At 37.6% G+C, this 20,249-nt stretch overlaps 1 protein-coding gene across 3 annotated transcripts in view; it reads right to left on the minus strand.

The window, feature by feature from the left end:
- Positions 1 to 459: 459 nt before the first annotated feature.
- tbcd (tubulin folding cofactor D) overlaps positions 460 to 20,249 on the minus strand; it is a 47,713-nt gene continuing 27,923 nt past the window's right edge. Inside the window, exons 23-39 of one of the 3 annotated variants that reach the window (XM_079867390.1) lie at positions 19,708 to 19,770; positions 19,492 to 19,568; positions 19,327 to 19,408; positions 18,723 to 18,841; positions 18,544 to 18,635; positions 18,222 to 18,362; positions 16,877 to 16,960; positions 16,628 to 16,786; positions 14,567 to 14,705; positions 6,887 to 7,008; positions 6,551 to 6,628; positions 6,221 to 6,310; positions 3,671 to 3,758; positions 3,469 to 3,581; positions 3,292 to 3,376; positions 1,871 to 2,133; positions 460 to 1,052 (exon numbers count right to left, since the gene is read on the minus strand). In XM_079867390.1, the coding sequence (XP_079723516.1) occupies positions 2,128 to 2,133; positions 3,292 to 3,376; positions 3,469 to 3,581; positions 3,671 to 3,758; positions 6,221 to 6,310; positions 6,551 to 6,628; positions 6,887 to 7,008; positions 14,567 to 14,705; positions 16,628 to 16,786; positions 16,877 to 16,960; positions 18,222 to 18,362; positions 18,544 to 18,635; positions 18,723 to 18,841; positions 19,327 to 19,408; positions 19,492 to 19,568; positions 19,708 to 19,770 (1,538 nt within the window). In that variant the 3' untranslated portion in view covers positions 460 to 1,052; positions 1,871 to 2,127. Of the gene's footprint in view, positions 1,309 to 1,618; positions 2,134 to 3,291; positions 3,377 to 3,468; positions 3,582 to 3,670; positions 3,759 to 6,220; positions 6,311 to 6,550; positions 6,629 to 6,886; positions 7,009 to 14,566; positions 14,706 to 16,627; positions 16,787 to 16,876; positions 16,961 to 18,221; positions 18,363 to 18,543; positions 18,636 to 18,722; positions 18,842 to 19,326; positions 19,409 to 19,491; positions 19,569 to 19,707; positions 19,771 to 20,249 lie in introns of all 3 variants that reach the window. The other 2 variants (XM_079867391.1, XM_079867389.1) reach the window with 2 other exon arrangements.

Genomic DNA, 20,249 nt, shown 5'->3' on the forward strand with positions numbered 1-20,249 from the left:
GGGCTGCGCGTGAGAGAGCGCCAGGCTTCCTCGTCCGGCCCACAGTCAGACATCAGCCACACGGATAGGAAGCCAGGACTGGAATGAGCTTGCCAAGCTGCATCTGTCCACTGCCAGGGCTTCCTCTCCTGTAAATGTTAACACTTTCCCTGGAGTATAATGAGGTGGATTAGATTGAGTTTCATTGCTATAATGCTTGTCTGGAAAGCTGTTGTGTTGGCTGTGACGGATGAGAATGAAGAGGGGGAACTAATTGTTTGAGGGTGTGAGAGAAGGAAGTAATCTACCTTCAGGTCCCAGTGCACCTATGTTCCTTCAAAACGCAATTATCAATTTGAAGGTGGTAAAAAAAAAGGGCCAAAAGGCACCAGTGTTATTATTAGTGAAACAAACACAACAAGATGGGCTTAAAGACATGGATTTGCCAAAAAAATATTACTCACTCACCCTCATGTCATCATTTAAAGTCAAGTTAAGTCACCTTTATTTTATAGCTCTTTATACAATAAAGATTGTTTCAAAGCCGCTTTACAGTGATCAATAGAGTGTCATTGTTCAGCTGAAGTCAGTTCAGTGTTGATTCAGTTTCTGTGGAACAAAAATATTTCAAATAATCTTGATGCAGCCGTTTCCATACCACAGCAGCTATTAAGTTCCAAATAGGAAAAAAGCATTAAAGTATCAGAAAGCTTTCAATGTATCACCTTAAAAGCAGTCCAAATGAACCAAGTCAGTAAAATGAAATAATTAAAGAATTAATCAGATTTGTGAACTGTTTCAACTGGTTTATTGAAAAGCATAGCCTCAAAAAACTGATCTGTTCGCTGATTTGGTTTTGGAATCATGAAAGTGCGTCAAATATGAATTATTCATTTTCATTTTGGGGTGAACGATTTCTTGAATTTGTGTTGGAACAAGTCAAATATGGAAATGGATCCTCCACCTCATATGCCTCTGAATGACATGCTATGAATAATTTGCAATATAAATCCCAGATTACCAAGTTAAAGGGATGGTTCGGAGTAAAATCAACCTAGATTTTGCACCATGACCTCGAGCCAAACACCCCCCCAGAAGCTTTTTTTCCCTTGGTTGAACATTATTAAAATTAGAGCTTATTTAGAGATATCAGCTGAATGGCTTAGTGCAGGCGCTAATGGATCCAAGGTTGTATCCCGTAAATTACCCCACTAATAATGCCCAGAATGGTACCAAACTTCTACAGTAGTACAAATATGTTCTGTACTCATAAAACGAGGCATTGGAAAGTTTGTAAGTACATCAGGAGTTTATTTAAATAACACTTGCCTGACGGCTCATGCTACTGCTAACCCGGACGTCGAGGTCACTACAGTTATTTGGGAAAAACCTGTAAAAGTCCTGGCAGAAAGCAATGTATTTTTTATTATTTAAGTGTTGACAACTAACTAATAATTGTTGCAAACTGGTACTACCAACAAAATATTAGTGCATTCCTGGAACTGGACGTCGTTACACTACATCCTTATGCTTCGCTTTCTGCCAGGACTTTTACGGGCTTTTCCCAAATCACTGAAGTGACGTCGACGACCGGGTTAGCGGTAACATGAGCCGTCAGGCAAGTGTTATTTAAATAAACTCCTGATGTACTTACAAACTTTCCAATGCCTCGTTTTATGAGTACAGAACCTAGTTGTACTACTGTAGAAGTTTGGTACCATTCCAGGCATTATTAGTGGGGTAATTTACAAGATACACCCTTGGATCCATTAGCGCCTGCACTAAGCCATTCGGCTGATATCTCTAAATAAGCTCTAACTTTAATAATGTTCGACCGAGGGAAAAAAAGCTTCTGGTGGGGTGTTTGGTTCGAGGTCATGGTGCAAAGGACCCTAGGTTGAAATTACTCCGAACCATCCCTTTAACTTGGTAAACTGGGAAATCATAATAAAAAAAAATTAAGCATTGAGCACAAAGACATTTTCCTTAATAATTTAATGATGACAGGTAATATACTATTAGATGGACAACTTTATCAGACAGCAGAGAAGACATAAGGACACTGTCCCTGATGTCCAGACAGAATGCAGTGTAGAGAGGCCGACAGGTGAACTTCTGTCCAGGTGAGACTGAACGGATCTATTGAAGTTAAGTCTGAAACAAACAAACAAACAAGACGAGATGACAAATGCACTAAAACCAATATAAAGGCACCACTTTTGGTAACACTTTACAGTAAGGTTTCTTCCTGAAAAATCTTACTGACCTCACACATTGACGGTGCACACACACATTGTATATACACAAGCGTACCATTTTATTATTACCAACAGTTATTCCATTGAGTGACAGCTCATCTATTTCATTGTAGCAATGGGCAGTATTGTGCAGACAGAAAGTCTTCATATTGATGGAGAAAGGCATATTCATCACAGATTAAAGGTGACATATTATGCCCCTTTTCACAATATATAATATAAATCTATGGAGTCCCCAGAATGTTTCTGTGAAAATTCAGCTCAAAATACCCCCCAGATAAATGGAATGCAACTTACGGAGAGACTCAGGAAGAGTTTTGCAACTTTTAAACTGAACCTGGACGTTTCTGAATGGTTAGTGGATAAATTTATGTAGTTGTTGTGGAGTTACATTGATTCATCTCATCGACTTACATGTAGCGTCATGTTTAACTTTCACACAAGTTGACACAGTTCCCTGAGGTCTTTATAAGACAGCAGTGACATTTTTTGGTCAAATAGTCTTAGGTGCTCGTCTGTGCAGCGACGACAGAACAGTTTGCATGCTTTGCTCAAACTTTTGCTATTGCGTTAGAACTGGTTACACTGTTGTCGCTTGCGAAAACCAAATGCCAGCGCCGTGGGTGGAAACTTGCAGATTAAGGGGAGGTAATATTATAATAAGATCCCCTTCTGACGTAGAAACCTGATTGGCTTATTTTTAACATGCTTGCAGAGAAAGGCTTACCAAAACAAAGTTACTGGGTTGTCACTTTTCATGTTTTCTGGGTTGGTAGATGCACCGGGGACCCGATTACATCACTTAAACACGGAAAAAGTCAGGACAAGAAATGTCCACTTTAATTTCAAATGTTCTTGTAACTGAAACCTAATGGTTTCTGTGTCCGATTAGGAGAACTGAACACCCACTAACGTATAAAAACAACTTGTTCTCCCAACAGTTGATGCGTAACACTGAAAGCAGCATCTGGATGTCAGATGCCATATGATGCAACATCCCCCACACTACAAAATGTTCTCCCATAAAACCTCTTTAGATGCCTAAATGTGTCACCTTGGCTACCAGAGTCGGCCTTGGCACTCCCAACCAATCGCAGAGCTGATTCCTGTGGGTTCGCACAGTAGCGATGTCACTTTCCCTAAGACAGGGAACAAGAAACGAGCATTAAATCAGTAGCTGAGCTGAAGTTCTTCATCATAATCCTCCAATAAGCCCCGTGTCAACACTCACCAATTAGTGTCACTAAGCGAGGCCATGACATCAGCCAGCACTTGATCGTCGTCAATGACATCATCGTAGGTCAAGAGCATCTCGTATACCTGGCTGGCAGTCGTCTTCCTGATCTACAGACCCAAGAGAGACAATGGAGTCAGAATTACATCAGAAGTGCCTAGGCTAAGTCTGGGCTGAAGTGGTCTGCTTATGGTCTCACCACAGGGAAGGGGTGACAGAGCAACATCAACAGCTGCACTAAGACATTCTTCCTCACATCACCCTGGAACTGCACCATTCCACAGAACCTGCGGTGAAAGAGTGGGAGTCAGTCAGAAGGGCCTATTTTAATCAGTGATCGACAGATTGGCCGATGCCAATATCTTAGGGAGGAGTGATATAAAGCCAATTGGCTATGGCTACGTTCACAATGTGAGCCTTTTTTTTTTGTACAGCTCTTCACATTTTGTTGTTTTAAGGCAAGACACGGCAGGCAAAAACATCGTTTTTTTTTTTTTTTACTGGTCAATTTTGAGATTTTTGGATATTTGTCTTCAATAACATGTCTTCTTTTAGACTTGTGGTGAAAAAAAGTCCAAAATACACATTTAGGTCTTTAGGTCTTTGTCGGTTTGCGTCTGTAGATTTCTCATAAATTCAACAAAAGTTGGCGTTCTTAATCAACACGCTGCTCCGCGATCGCTGTCTGCTCCCTGTCATCACATATACCGTTGGAAACGATATACTCCTACACAATGCTGTCGGATCCAAATATGGTCATTTCCTTTTTATCAGCAACCAATCATGAAAGTAAAAGGGCTGAATGCGCAATCTCATTGGCTGATGATAAATCTTTAAAGCCCGTTTTCTCAAAATGGCTTTTCTCTCATACTCCAAGTCCGAAATCTCCACTTCAGTAGCACTTATGTAGACCAAACTTTCCAGTCTTGTACCTAGTTATATTATGAAGACATTTACAGAAGGATTTGTAAATATATTATTCCTAGCCTGATTTATATAACATTTTATTCCAAAAAACATGGTGAAAATCATTGACAGTATTTTCTGATTTACAGGATAACAAAAGTAGATATCCATAAATCCCTCTGTAATTTTTTTTCCCATCTAATATGTGAACACAATGAAAAAATATTTTTGAACCTGGCTTTATCCAATACTCAGATTTCGTTTTTTTTTTAAATATATGCAAATTAGCACATATTTATTAGATATAGCCTAATTTGCATATTTAAACATTAAATTACAGAAAACTTGTAATACATTTTTTTTCTCATCTTAATATAGGTAATCAACTGGGAAAGTTTCATGGTGATATGAGCTGTCACTGTAATACTTGTGAGTTCTGACACATCACTTGAAGTGACTCCCATGAGCGCAGAATTGTGATGAATGTTGATCTAGAGTGACGTACAAGTCGCATGGATTCCGGTATTACTTTTCAGACTGCGGTAGCATTGCAAAACATCCGACCTGTATCGGATTTAGGACCACATATGGAAGTGGCCCAAATCCGAATTGAAAGGATTAGATTCCATGTGGTTTGTGCTGTTCACAGTGTTATGAGAAAAACAGTGAGTCACATATGAGCAAAAAAATTTACAAAACTGTTGAATATCTTTCCAATCTGGCAACCATGTGTATGTGCTCTCTCTGCTCTGAGAGCACACATGTAAAGTTGAAGATTAGCGATCTCCACTGCAATATTTTGCCCAAATGAAAGTGTAGTTCTGTAGTCAGTTTGCTGCAGCTAAATCTGCGAACAAACCTGAGTGATGAACTGTAATAAATCTTAACATGGATCTTGCATTCGTTTGAGATAGTGGTTGGTTGTTGCTAAAGAAATAAATAAATAAATGCAACTTCTGTGCCTCAATACAAATTCGAAGATGAAACTCAATAAACACGTTATCTTGCTTTCGGAGGCAGGTGCCTGCTTTTGGGAACACAGTCGTGCAAGAGAGTTCTGTGAGGTAATTATAACGAACCACTTTGACGACAGACTTTGCTCAGGCACTTCAGAACAACCAAAACAGCTTTTCAGATGCTGTACAAAAAGATCGGCCCACTGGTTAGTCCAGTTATTCTGTCCCATCGTGCACAGTGACATTGATGCACATCGAGGAATTTATTCTGCAAATGTGTTTCCGTCGTAGTTTATGCGCATGTTTTCTTATCGGAGAAAAAAATTATCCAACTAAAACAAGCGCATACGTTTTCATGCACATTTTTAGAATTTATGCAGATTTTAGTGTTTCCATCCAGCAGTTATCCCTACCAATCAGAGAGAGCGTGCTCAGAAACAATGACCAATCACAAGAGAGATCACACTAAAACCAAAAGTCACACCTGAAATGGCACAAATACATTTTTTTAGAGTCATTAAATCAACATTTTCATTGAAAACAGTATATACGTTTGTCAAAATATTACATATCAAGAATTTGGAACATTGGAGCTACACATCCTAAATTGGAGCAATTTCCACATCCTAGAGGCAAATTCACACTGCACCGACAGACGGCAACAGACACAATGTCGTGTTTTGTTGGTTCAGTGTGTTACCACCGTTGGCGTCTGTCAGAGCTTGTTTTCGCCAATTGAACATGCTGAATCGCAATAAGAATGTCTGAAAAGTGGCTTGCTGTAATCTGGCGACTATCGGTGTTGATCTGCGTCTGTCGGTGCAGCGTGAATTGGCCTTTATTTGCCCCAAGAATCCACAGAGTGTTGGAAATGCAACTGCACTTACACAGCTATACATGAAAACAACTTCTGGACATCCTTGGACTTCTTGATTTCCTCCTTACACAGGGACAGCAGCTCTACGCAAAAAGGATGACTGAAAACAAAAAACAAAAAAAATGACAGATTAAACCAAACCAACACAAACATTCACCCTCTGTCTCCGTATTTCAACATATGACTTGGCCGGGCTCATCTCAAGTTCTCCCAAAGGTTCCCTGTGTGAGTCCTTTCTGTGAATTTCTGTCATGATATCATTTCTCCTGCCGAGCTCTGGATGGTTTGTGTATCTGAGCCAAGGGAGGCAGTAATGTACGCTGGGCTTTCCCACGCTCACCTCTCCTCGCTGGTGAAGAGTTCAAAACAGCCGTTAGCGAGAAGTTGGTCCACCATCTTCAGCAAAGGTACAGAAACCCTGTGGGCAGATCAAAATATATAGTATAAATACAAAACAAAATCTTATCATATGGTTCACAGCCACCAAGTTCCAAAAAAAGGTGAAATTTTTTTTTTGTTTTTTTGTTGTTGAGCTTTCAAGCATGTACACCATTACTATGATGTCAAATTACTGATACTAAGATTTTTGGCCATACCGCCCACATCTTCCTCACTGCATCTGTATGATATATGCAGCGGTTTTGTGGCTATGTTGTGTTTTGCAGTGCAGTTGTACCTGTCAATGCGCAGGTTATCTCTGAAGATGCGCAACAAAGTGTCTCCAAACTGCTGAAGCGCTGCGCCATCCTGCTGAATGCCCTTCAAGTACTCGAATAAAGACTGAGAGGAAAAACGCACCTGCAAACAGGCAAAAAAAAAAAAAAAAATTCACTTGTGTGAGACTGATATATTAATGGTTAAAATTATACTTGGTAATTATTCATATAATATATTAACTATATTTATTTTCCATAAAATGAAAACACATCATGATCACTGGCTGTCTAGTACAGTTAATGTTTTGCTATCTTTTGGATAATTACCATAATTAGGTCAGAATTTTAATCCACATCATGATTGTATTTTTCAAAACTATTTTGAGTAAAATAAAAGTGTATTTAATTAAAAAAGCTAAACTGGTTGGTCTTGCATTTATAGAACTTCTAAGGCCAAGAACTTAGATTAAGCCAAGGTTAGGCCTTAGTTCAACTAGGATATTTAAGTAGCTTTTATAAATGTGTCTTAGAAAAAAAACATTATTTATGTGGATCTTGAGACAAAACAATGGCAGTGACATATTTTAAGACGTATTGCTTTCAATTACAACAGCTCAAACATGCATTTTAGTCTAAGCTTAATAGCTTAAGCCTTGTCTGTGAAACCGGGGGGCAAGTGTTTTAAATTACTTAAGGCATCAAATGAGTCAGGACTGCCACTAGTGCCCCCTCAAAAAACCTCTTGTTTTATGTGACTGTGCATGAGATCATAATAAATGTTAAAGTATGTGATACATTCCCCACAAAGGGAAGAACGTTGGTTGGTTGCTTTAAGATATTGTAAAATAACAAGATTTTTCAGCCTTTTTGTCCTTGGCTGTTACACTTATCTGAAGGTCTTACTGAAACTGTTTGTAATTGTGTAAACTCACATTTTCGCATTATATATGGGGCTGAATATGTGCTTTCCTCTCTGTGCCATTTTTACGGTGTTACACACCACATAACATTTATATGCACTATTAACTAGTTGCCTATTAGAATGCATATTACTAGGATATTGGCTGTTTATTAGTACTTATAAAGCACACATCAATGCCTTATTCTGCATGACCATATTCTACATCCCTTAACTAATACCTAAACTTAACAACTACCTTACTAACTATTAATAAGCAGTAATTAGGGGTTTATTGAGGTAAAAGTCGTAGTTAATAGTGAGAATTGGACCATGTGACCCTAAAGGTTTGCCTTGCATATGCTTTGATAAATACAAGTATTAATTCATGAGTAAGTCTTAAATACACATTTTTAATAGCTGAAGTGTGTAATGTTTGTATTGTTTTATTTCTATTAATACACACTTCAGCTGTATTGTTTTATTTTTATTTTTGTGGATTGATCCATCAAATTATAAGATGCAATGTGATCACATCACAGTTTGAAGCCAAATAATAAATTGTGAAAGAGACATGCAGGTTATTTTTATTTTTGTGGATTGATCCATCAAATTATAAGATGCAATGTGATCACATCACAGTTTGAAGCCAAATAATAAATTGTTAAAGAGACATGCAGGTGGAGCCTTTAAAGTCGCAATGAAACAGAAGTAAAGGCCGATCTTTTCTTCCATATTGTGTTTGACATCCAAGTGCAGCCTCCGCCTCAAATGTCAAGCCCAAGGACCGCTGGATGAATGTCTGATGCATAAGGCACACAAAATGGGAAAACCTCCGGGAGTTTTGAAGTCATCAACTGATTGGTTAAATTCTACAGGATTTCTCGTTCTTTAAATGTCTGCCTGGAAACAAAGCCGTTGTGATGCCAAACCCCCTCATGGAAAAAGAAAGCTGTGGTGTTTGCTACTGTGCCAACGAGTGCTTATAAGGATAAACTAAACGCTGGATTCAACTATGTGAAGTTTACGGCGTCATCGTTGCAGTAAACTTGGCACAACATTCTTGAATTAATAATATATTAGATGCAAGCCGGTCTGTTATTGTAGGGGCATCAACGTTATATTTTCACGCCCCTAAACCTGATACAGAACAAAACGAACTGTGATTGGTTGCTTTGCATGTCGGTCAGTCTTCATCTTGGGCGGTCCTAGGCTAATGAAAGCTGTGATGGAAACCAGGCCATTCTGCTATCAGTCTGAAGGTCTGGCTATGCGAGACTAATCCAAGAGTAACAGATTAAAAAGAAAAAAAGGGAAGGGACTTGGATTTATGTATCGATTGTTGTTTGGATTTTGAGTTGTGGTTACTGCACACAAAAGTGGAGTAAGAGGAGCATGGGCTTGCAGGGACTGGTTTAACCAGGTTTAACCTCAAATCATTTAAATGGGTTTAAATTTAAATTAAAGGCAGACAAAATAGGAAAATTATTGGAGATTGGAGAAGACCGGCCATTCACCACCAGAGAGAAGTCTGTAATTTTCACTGGAAGGCCCAGTTTTTATATTATGATTAAGGTCAAAGCATTCTTAAAAAAATTAAACATGCACAGATTAATCATTCACAATAAGATCAATGACATGCATTTAGAAAATAGATTTATAAATAGATAGAAAATAGATTTTAATTGCATTTCAGCTTTAATCAAGGCAGTCCAATTCAGTGTAAGTCATATGAAGTAATGGTACGAGACAATGTTCCTATATTTTCATAGAGAAAACATGAAATAATAAGCAAAGAAAGCAGTACTTTCACTCCACATCTTGAACATTTACCCAACTACACTCATGCTGAATGCAAACTTCTCCCATGCAGCAGTGTGCTAATGTGTGTGAGGGGTCAGATGGTGCATGATTATGTAAGGTATCAGTACGGACTCAGCTGTCCAGAGGGAGCTGATCTTCAGAGAGAAGCTTGATCATTCAGTGTTGAGTCTGTGAGAACCGCTCATTTATCCAGCAGTTTTGGCTTAGAGAGATCACCCAGTTCCAGGCTGAAGGTGAGAGCATAACCTCTACCGTGTCTCTAATCAAAGAAGAGGGGGAGGAGAACTCTGCCGCTTCTAATGGGGGACTCATTTATAGGTCCAGTTGGCAGATGAGTTGACATTTACTAGGCGCAAAGCTCCTGTTAAAGGCCTTTACATTATTTATTCTTCATCAACAAACACTGGTGGCTATAAATAACAAAAGGGCTTAAAATCAAGCTGATGTCCCAACAGCCACTGGAGCAGAGGCACTGAGCCTAAAACACTAAGAAAGTGGGATGGAGAAAGAATAATGTATCTACCAGACTTTATATATAGAAATAAGAATTTAAGCCTGAACTAACCTTGCCATTTTATTTTTATTAGATAACTACCTGCAGGTTTTGACATGTTAGTTGCACTACATGACTTCATATGCACAGTTGTAATCAAAATTATTCAACCCTAATTGCAAATCAGCTTTATTGGCAAAACTTTCAGACTTTCAGCTGTTTGCAATGAACAAATCAAACAAAAGTAATTTAAATAGCTCAACACAACAAATGTTTCAAGTGGTTTCCCCAAATTCAACTGAAAATGCAACTTTTAATGACTTCTGCAGTCACAAAATTATTCAACCTCTTGAATAGTATCCCTCACAACAGCAGAAATCTGCAAAACAGGTGTTGTTTCAAGCACACATGATGCAACTAATCAAGGGCTTCATTAGTTGCACCAGGTGTGCTTGAGCTAGAACACATGAAACATCTGAACTGGCTAGGTTTGAATGCATGTTAGAAATAGAATGGTCCAAAAAGTTAAGAGAAGATATCATCTGCCTTCACAAACAAGGAACAGGATACAAAAAGATAGCAAATGCACTAAATGTTCCAAGAGACACAGTTGAAAGCATAGTTCGCAAGTTCAAAGTTAAAAGAAGACTGGTTGCACTACCTGGACAAGGCAGAAAAAGGAAGCTATCAATGGCTTCAACCAGATTTATGAGAAGGCAGGTTCAGGAAAAACCCTTGAGTGACTGCAAAAGACCTGCAGCAAGACTTGGTGGCAACAGACACGATAGATTCAGCTTGCACAGTAAGGCGCGTACCAAATAGGGCTGTCAACGAATATTCTAAATTCGAATATATATTCGAATAGTTTTAAAAAACAGGAATTCAAACGTGAAAATTAATATTCGAATGTGAATTTCGGATATGGAAAAACACGCCCGCGGAAGCAGATGCGCGGCTGTCTGCTTTGCGAGTGGGCGCGCGCGCTGCCTGAGGGACAGGTCACACGAGTCGCACTGTCTAGCACAGCGTCACTGCTGAAAGTTGACAGTGCACTAAAAAGACAATGGAATAAATTGCAGTCAGTTTTTCCTTTTTTTAATACAAGCACCAAGAATGTAAGTAGTCTTTTTCTTTTTTAATAGCACTTTATTTTTTATGAACCTCAGGGTAAAATTTCTTTGTTGTCACATTTCTCGGAATTGTGTGCCTCATTTTATTTAACGTTAAACAGAAAAGTTCCATGTTTACCACAGCACAGCTCGCTCGGAGCGTTCAATGTCAGTTCTATACTGTAAAACTTCAATAATGTTAATAAATTTGTTTCAATCACTGAATAAAGCCTGCTATATTTGGGACAAGAGTCGCGACCTTAAATTGCTTGCGCAAAACTCTTGATCAGCACTCAACGTGCTTATTGTTGTTGTTAATTTAAACCGTTATGCGCAGAGAGAGCGTGAGCGCGAGGGCGAGAGAGAGAGAGAGAGAGAGAGAGAGAGTGCCTGCGAGTGAGCGAGAGTGAGGTCTGCAGTCTTGGCCATTAGTTTATTTACTTGGTTTTGTGTTGGTAATACATTGTCAAATATGTTTAAACTTAAATTTACTACCTATACAAGTAGTTATGTCTCTTTGTATTAATTTGTCCTGTTATTGACGTAATTCATTATCGCAACCAGATGTTCGAATAGTTCGAATATTCGTGTGTTTTTTAGAGGGAATATTCGAACGTCATTTTTGAGCAATTTTGACAGCCCTAGTACCAAATGCATGCGGTTTCCATGCCAGAACTCCAAGATACACCACTACTGACCAAAAAGCACAAGAAAAGTGCTCAAAATCATATAAATAAGCCACAGATCCCAGAGTTTTGGGATTCTGTTCTATGGAGCGATAAAACAAACTTTTTGGAACTTTTCGGCCCTATGGATCAGCGGAATGTCTGGAGGAAGAATAAAGCATATGCTGAAAAGAACACTCTGTCTACAGTTAAGCATGGTGGGGCTCGGTGATGCTTTGCATCCTCTGGCATTAGAAACCTGCAGCGTGTGGAAGGCAAGATGAATTCATTTTTGTCCTAATCCTAAAAGAAAATGTCATGCCGTCAAGTAAGGAAGCTTAAGCTTGGGCGTCATTGGACCTCGCAACAGGACAATGATCCCAAGCATACCTCAAATTCCACCAAGGCTTGGTTGCAGAAGAAGTCCTGGAAGTTTCTACAGTGGCCATCACAGTCACCTGACTTGAACAAAAGATGCTTGCCATGGAGGGGTTGAATAATTTTGAGACTGTCATTAAAACTTGCATTTTCAGTTGAATTTGGGGAAACCACTTGAAACACTTGTTGTGCTGAGCTATTTCAATTACTTTTGTTTGATTTGTTCATTGCAAACAGCTGAAAATCTGTAAATTTTGCCAATAAACCTGATTTGCAAAGGGGGGTGAATCATTTCAATTACAACTATGTTTGAATTGTATTTTCATTCAAATACATTCCTTTGTTATTAACTGTTATCAAATTTTAAATCAAATTACTAATGTTCAATCTCTAATCCCAAAATGAACAAGAATAACAGTGATGTTCTTTAGAAAAACATATACTACCATTCAAAAATCAATAAGATTTTTCTGTTCAGTTTCCACAAAAATATGAAGCAGCAATGTTTAATGTTTGTGATAATAATAAGAAACGTTTTTTTTAAGCATTAAATCATCATAGAATGATTTCTGAAGGAACATGTGACGAGTAAAAAATTTTAAATTCAGCTTTGCATCATAGAAAAATAAGTATAGAAAGGAAGAAAGAAAATCAGCATTTTAAAGAAAAGGAGAAAGGAAAAGATTAAGTGTATGAGAGCTGATGAGCTGAAGATCCCTCCAGGGGCCCTAAGTCACCACCGAAAGCATGAGTGCAAATGCTAAGGGACATGGTGCCAATCCCACTTGGTCCGTTCCAGCTAAATTTGTTTTGAACGAATCTTGGCCCGCTGGAGGAGCTGTGGTTTTGCCTCTAAGCCGTTTACACCCTGTGCACTTTGAGGCCAGGACGGGCACAGACTTGCAATTGTGGCAAAATTTCAGTTTACTCAAACACATGTCAGAAATTTTCTTAAAACACCAAAGCGTTTCAACACCAGCTTATTTTTGAAAACCCAAAATAACGGACCACTTTTGTATTGCAATTCTTGCAAATAAGAAATGAAGCAACGCTAAGTAAAACTACATGATCTAATAGTCTCAATTTCCCTGAAACTATTCACACTCCTGACTGCGGTCACCATAGACATACTCTCTGGAGAACAGAGTGTCGACGGCTCCCTCTGTTGGTCGCTTTTGTGTCTTTTCTAACCACACAATTTACTCTAACTGAACCATTTCTCAATTTAATTACCCATAGTGTTTTTCCTCACATGCTTATTCTGATGGCTGTGGTCTGGTTATGTGGTAGATTTATTTTCAATTAAGGTTTTCAATCAGGGGTCTGTGAACCCATTCCATGGGGTCAGAGGAGTAGTTACAGTGAGATTTTTATATTTAATATAATTTATTATAATTTTTTATTAAAAAGTATCATGGTTTCCACAAAAATATTAAGCAACACAACTGTTTTCAACATTGATAATAATAAGAACTGTTTCTTAAATATCAAATCAGCATGTTAGACTGATTTCTGAAGGATCATGTGACACTGAAGACTGGAGTAATGATGCTGAAAATTCAGCTTTGATCACAGGAATAAATTACATTTAAAACAAATAAAATAAAAAAAAATAAAAGCAGCCTTGACCAGCATAAAAAACTTCTTTCAAAAATATAAAAACATCTTACCAACTTGAATACGAATCTTACCGATTTCCATTTTCACTTTTTAGAACGAACAACGAATTATTTATTAACTTATTATTTGTTAAGCATTATGCAATATAGTAATGTTGGTTATTGTTCAAAATACTGTCAATTGATTAAAAATGTAATTTAAACATAGTAAAGAATTAATGGTAACACTTTACAATAAGGTCTAATTTATTACCATTATATAACGCATTAACTAACGTGAACTAACAATGATCAACAGATGTTTATTAACCTTTGTTAATGTTAGTTAATAAAATGCTAATGTTAGTTTACAGTGCCTTAACTACACAACTGTGTATTAACAGATACAAGTTTTGAACTTAAAAATGTATTAGTAATGTTAAGGTTTTCAATTAACAAGAATAATAAAGTATTTTTCATTGTTCACTAATGTAGGTAACTAATGTTAACAAATATAACCTCATTGTAAAGTGTCACCTTATTAATCTACAGAACTAAATTGATGTTTGAAAGTATGACTGAAAAAAATATTTTTTTATACTGCGTTTTAACCTTTAGAAAGGTTAAAATCCATTTTTTTTTTTTTAACAAATTATACTCAGCCGCCTCTCAAGGGAAAAAGAGGCGGCTGAGGGTGAATTGTGTTTTAATGGTTGTGTTTATGTGGTGACCTACGGTAGATTCGGTGAGGCCACCCACAGACACGGAAAGGCCCAGGAGTGTGTGGTACTGGTACTGAGGCAGACGCAGCAGCTGCGTGATGTGAGGAAAGGCCTGTGCCGCGGCGTTCCAGTTGAGGGAGTTTACCGCCTCTCTAGGGTACATGTAAAAAAAAAAAACATCAGAGGTCAGAGATAAACATGACTGAAGCATTTGGGATGGGACTTTTTATTGAGCTTCAGCTAAAATTGTAAACAACGAAAATAAAAAGATTTGCTTTCCAGAAACTTGCAAAAAAGTGAAAGCAAAAGTGAACCTCCCAAATTTAATGACATAATGTAAGCCGTTTTAATGCCTGACACATCCGTTGCATGCAAATCAGAGGAACAAAGAGGTGTAGGTAGAAAACTAAGCCAGTATCGAGGCCAAAAAAAAAAAAAAGCATTTATTTCTGATGAACCGTTCTCAATAATTGAACGCATGTCTAGCAATATCTAAAGCCAGACAAGTTTTGGAGTTTTTTCTACAATCAGAGAGAATACATTAATGAAAACCGACAATTTGAGCCAAAGTCATGAAGAACCAGAAGATTTAAATGAAGATTTAAAGCCCTTATTTCTACTTTAAACTAGCATTATTTTTCCATAGTTCAATGTAGTGTTTGTAATAATAAGACCATAAACACTAAAATGCTATATAATGTAGTATATAAACCAAAAATACAAGTGGCCTAAAAATATTATGAAATTGTAGCTACAATTGACCCAAAGATAAAAACAAACTTCCTCATTCATCTTGTGCTATTAAGTGGTGATACAGCAAAAAATTTATTTTAATAAACTAAAGTTTCAAAATCAACTAATTAATCACATTTATATAATAATCAATCTGCAAACTTATGTATATACAAATCTTAATTGCACATAAGGCAGTTTTAATACAAACTTTTTAATGATTTGTTGTTGAAACATTTAAACGGTGGTTGTAATAAAAACTTGTTTTCATGACATTTATTCAAACATACATTAAATAATGAAGATGAGGTTAAATAAAATTGTTGAATATGTAATACAGTGCATATAATCAGCAAAAAGCTCCTCTTTAAAACAAATTTTTTTCTATCTGACTATCGGGTTTATGGAAACCGAATGAAAAAAAAAAAAGACAAATCGATAGTCAACACAGTTGGCATTTTTAACTTGCCTTATTAAAACTACCTGAGTGCTTATTCACATGATGTGCACACAAAATAGACCTTGACAAAGTCAAAATGTGCCATCAATTAAATGTCATAGTTTCATCAGTTATCTCGGTCTGTTTCAGTCTAATCTGAAAATGTTCTGGCAAAAATGTTCCGCTGCCAAAATGTCAGTGCATCACAACTCAGTCAAGTTTTTCAATGCAACTGATAAGCTGTAACAAACAATTTAGGCAAAAACATTATCTGTGATTGTCTGCCGCAGAAAGTGTTTGGTATAAAAGGCTATTTTCCTCATATCATCCCATTGAAACGTTGGTTATAATGTGGCCTGTGTAAAACTGCACAAAAATGGTGATTGAGAATTGCAACGTCAAATTTTTAGTGAGTGCACCCTCGTGCTTTTGTGGATGCATCAAATGTAAACCATGTTTTGATCAGATCAGTTTAATTTGTTTGCTACGTTCCCGAAAAGTAGGTTTTAACCAAAATCCAATATGGTGGAAAAATTAACGACGGAAATGAAATCGGAGAGACGAACGATCTAGGAGTTATGAGCTATTTAGCATTTTTCATCACTGTAGCACCCCCTATGGGCCGATCAGGGTGACGCTTTGCACCTGAGTAGCGGGGAATAGTACTACCATTTGGCCAAGTTTCAAGTCTCTAGACCTTACGGTTTAGTCTGCACGATCAGCTTAGCGAAGAAAAAATATGTTAATAATAATAAATATAGCTGCAAGCAGCAATTATCAGGGTTCAAGTGTTTTCGTACAAATCTTTCGTAAAAAACACAAATATGGCGATCTGAGAGCAAGCAGTAGGTCTGTTTGTAAAACTGGACTATTTTAACGTTTCCGAGCACGTGTGGCACTCACGGAGGGAAGATGCTCAATAGCTCCTCCCGGTGGGGAATGTGTGGTACTGCGGGCTCCGTGCTATGGAGCAGCCGCAGGAAAATGGTGCCGGCATGGGCTCGGTAGCGGTCGATCTTCTCTGCTGCCTGCTGGGCCAGGCAACACATCATGCGCTGAACACTACAGAAAATGAGAAAAATATCTGTGAGCAGTCTGCAATGTGCACTTGGTTAGCTGTGTTTAAGTTAAGTGAGACTGATAGTGCCTCACAGGTCGGAGGAGAGGAGCTCTGGAGCAGACGCCACCACCAGCAGGGTCACGTCCATGAGACTGCTCATAGCTGCCGCTCTCACCCTGAAACAGAACGAGCGCGAAAAATCTGAGCTACACTGTGAATGTCAGAGAACCGCAACCACACATGAGATGCTTCAAATATTTGTTGATGCTTTGTTAGTCATGAAGGCATTATGACAATTGCACAAGTTGATTGTTCACATTTTTAGCGTCACGTTGAGTTTTTGCTATCCCTGAAGGCACCAGTGGGGATTTTGAGGAATGCAGGCCGGGGACAGCGGAGCACAATACATATGTTCAGCGTTATATTTTAAGACAATATAAGTGTAGAATTGCAATAGCTGCCAGTTTAAGTTTAAGTTCCGGTCAAATTAAGTAAAATTTTAAATTGGTTAAATTAAGTGAAAGCTAACAATTTTTATTTAAAAGCTAAATTAATTAAATTAATATACCAGGGCTATACATAATTATTTACATTAAATGACAAGTCAAATAAAGCATTTAAAAAAAAAACCATTTGAATTCAAATGATCTAATTGCTTAAATTGTATTGCGTTATTTTATTCAAACTAAATGACTACATTAAACTGATTCAAATTATCATTGTTATATAATGAGGATATAAGGAAAAACTCACCTAAGACTTTTTTTGTAACTTTTTTTTATAATAATAGTTATTTTTTATTTGATTAAATTACAAAAATAAAACGCACAATAAATAGCGTAGCAATACAATATTGCTGTACTGTAAAATAAAATATTTTAATAAATAATAATAATACGTTATTATTCGAATATTTTTATTTCACTAAATAATAATTAAACAGACCAATACATAAATGTATTACTAGATTAATACTATTGTACTGTAAAATAAAAAGTTTTTTTAATAATATAATAATAATAATAATAATAATAATACAACATAATACATAATTATAATAATAATAGTTGTTACCATCACTAAAATATTTTTATTTCACCGAATTATAATCATTTAACAAAACAACAAAGAAATATTACTATAGTAATACTATTGTACTGTAAAATAAAAGTAGAATTTAAATAAATAATACGTTTATTTTATAGAGCAACAATAAAATTACAAGACTAATAGCTTATAATAGCTGTCCTAATTTCTTTGCTTGTAAACATTAAACCATAGAACTTTTATTTTTGGCAGAAAACCGCAGGGAGATGTAGTCCATGTGGAGGAGCATTTACTGTGACCCAAGGCAGTACCTTTATTTTGATGTTTGAATACCACGACAGCACTATTGCATTTGTATACTGTGCAACACAAGGCAGCATGTGAACTTACCAGGCCCCTACATCCCCTCTGCTGTCCGTGCTGTAGTCGTTCATACAGCCCAGCAAGGCTTCATACACAGGCCTTATGTTGCCCTCACACAGGACGCGGTCCGGGCTTCCTTGTGCACACACTCCTACAGCTACACACACCCTGAGAAGACAAGAAAGCACAGGACACATGGACATGCAATGCAAGACGGGACAAAGCAGTGAAACTAGACATGAATTTCAGGTCCTGCAGGAAGGAGCAGGCGTTGACCAAGCTGGCTCACGCTAAGCTCTGGCAGACTGGTTCTTCAAGCGCAGAGGAGACAGGAGAAGGTGTTACTCACTGAGACATGGCTGTGGCCGCATCCCTCCTGGCTTCAGTTCGACTCTCCTGTTTCTGAGCAACTCTGCAGGCAGCCTGGAGCCCAGGCAAGATCTGTGGAACACGTAAGAGTATGCATACTCAGCCTAATGGCTCAGATTCACACTTGAGCTGAAAACAAGAGGCGTTATGAGGTGTGACCTGCTGTAGTTTGCCATGGATCATGAACGGAGGCAGTGAGCCCAAGGCGAGAGCGCAGCCACAGCGTGTCAGAACCTCGGGACTCTCCAGGGCTGACAGGTATTGACTAACCAACTGATCTGTATGGCAACAAATGGATGCAAACAAACAATAAATAGACAAAAGTATGTGGACACACAATAACCACACCAACAAGTACTCGTTCAACATTTAACTCTTTCCCCGCCATTGACGAGATTTTCCGTCATGTATGACACAACAACTTTCCCGCCATTTACACGTTTTTCCGGCAATCTGCGTTTTCCCTGTTATACGGTAGGGGGCGCTATTACAGATCTTCTCAAATAGTAAAGCGTCTCCGGATCCAAAAACAAGCGAGGAAGATGATCTGCGTAAACCAGGAGTGGATAGAAGCATTGCTTACACACAAGTAAGCTAACGTGATCACCAAACATTCGACAGGATGTAATTCAAAACTGCCTAACGTTACCGAATGAAATGTCGACCCAGGAAAAGGTATATGACATTGGTGGGGAAAGAGTTAATATATATCATAATAATAACCACAACCTGCTATTGTGTTAAATGAATTAGTTTCCTGTACCTTGCATTTTCAGGTCGGCTACCCCGGGTTGAACCTGATAACACTGCTGACACAACGCTGCCAATGCTGAGACCGCGGCATCCTACAGAAAACACATTATATTCTCATAACGACCACATTCGGTATAGTTGTAAGGCCCTCTGGGTGTTGAGGTGGGGCCTGTACCTGTATACCCCGTCTGGCACCGCTGGAGAACAGGTGAAGGTTCTTCAAGCTGTCGTCTATTAGCCATTGCCAACCAGCTGAAAGAAATCAGAATACACATTATCTCACAAACAAGTCGACAACATTACAAATCCATCAAACAATTACTCCTCCGTGAGACATTTGTGGTCAAACATATTTAAATAATGCAATTGTAAAGAGGTGTGGTTGACTCACTGATAACTGGGTCATCTTTAAAAGGCATCTTGGAGAGAGAGAGCTTTTCAATGAGGCCACAGACTGAAAGAAAAAAAAGACAAAGGAAAAGGAAAAGGGTGTAAAAAAAAACTGTTTAAAGTAACTGGGCCATCTGCAATGTCTTCAACTTCTATTTCCTGAACTATTAATCACTGATTCTTAAGATATTTATGTGCCATTAGTTTTTGACAGCATTTCCACTTTGAATCAAATAAAAAATACTTTTTCCAATTAATTATATTTAACATTTAACTTGATTTTATCTTTAATTTGATCAAAAACTCATGCACACACCCTTAAACCACCTGTCATCATACCAGAATTTGGTTGATTTTTTAAAGAAACAATGTACCGATATGAAAATTTTGGCCGATATCGATAACTCTTGAAACAACTCAAATAACTCTCTGATAACCCTCAAAAAATATTTGAAAGCTGATAACCGATATATTGGCTGATAAATCTAAATCCAAATTTGAAAAAAAAAAAAAAAAAAATTACAAAACTATAATAATTACAAA

The sequence above is a fragment of the Squalius cephalus genome (assembly GCF_949319135.1).
Source record: "Squalius cephalus genome assembly, chromosome: 1".
NCBI lineage: Eukaryota > Metazoa > Chordata > Actinopteri > Cypriniformes > Leuciscidae > Squalius > Squalius cephalus.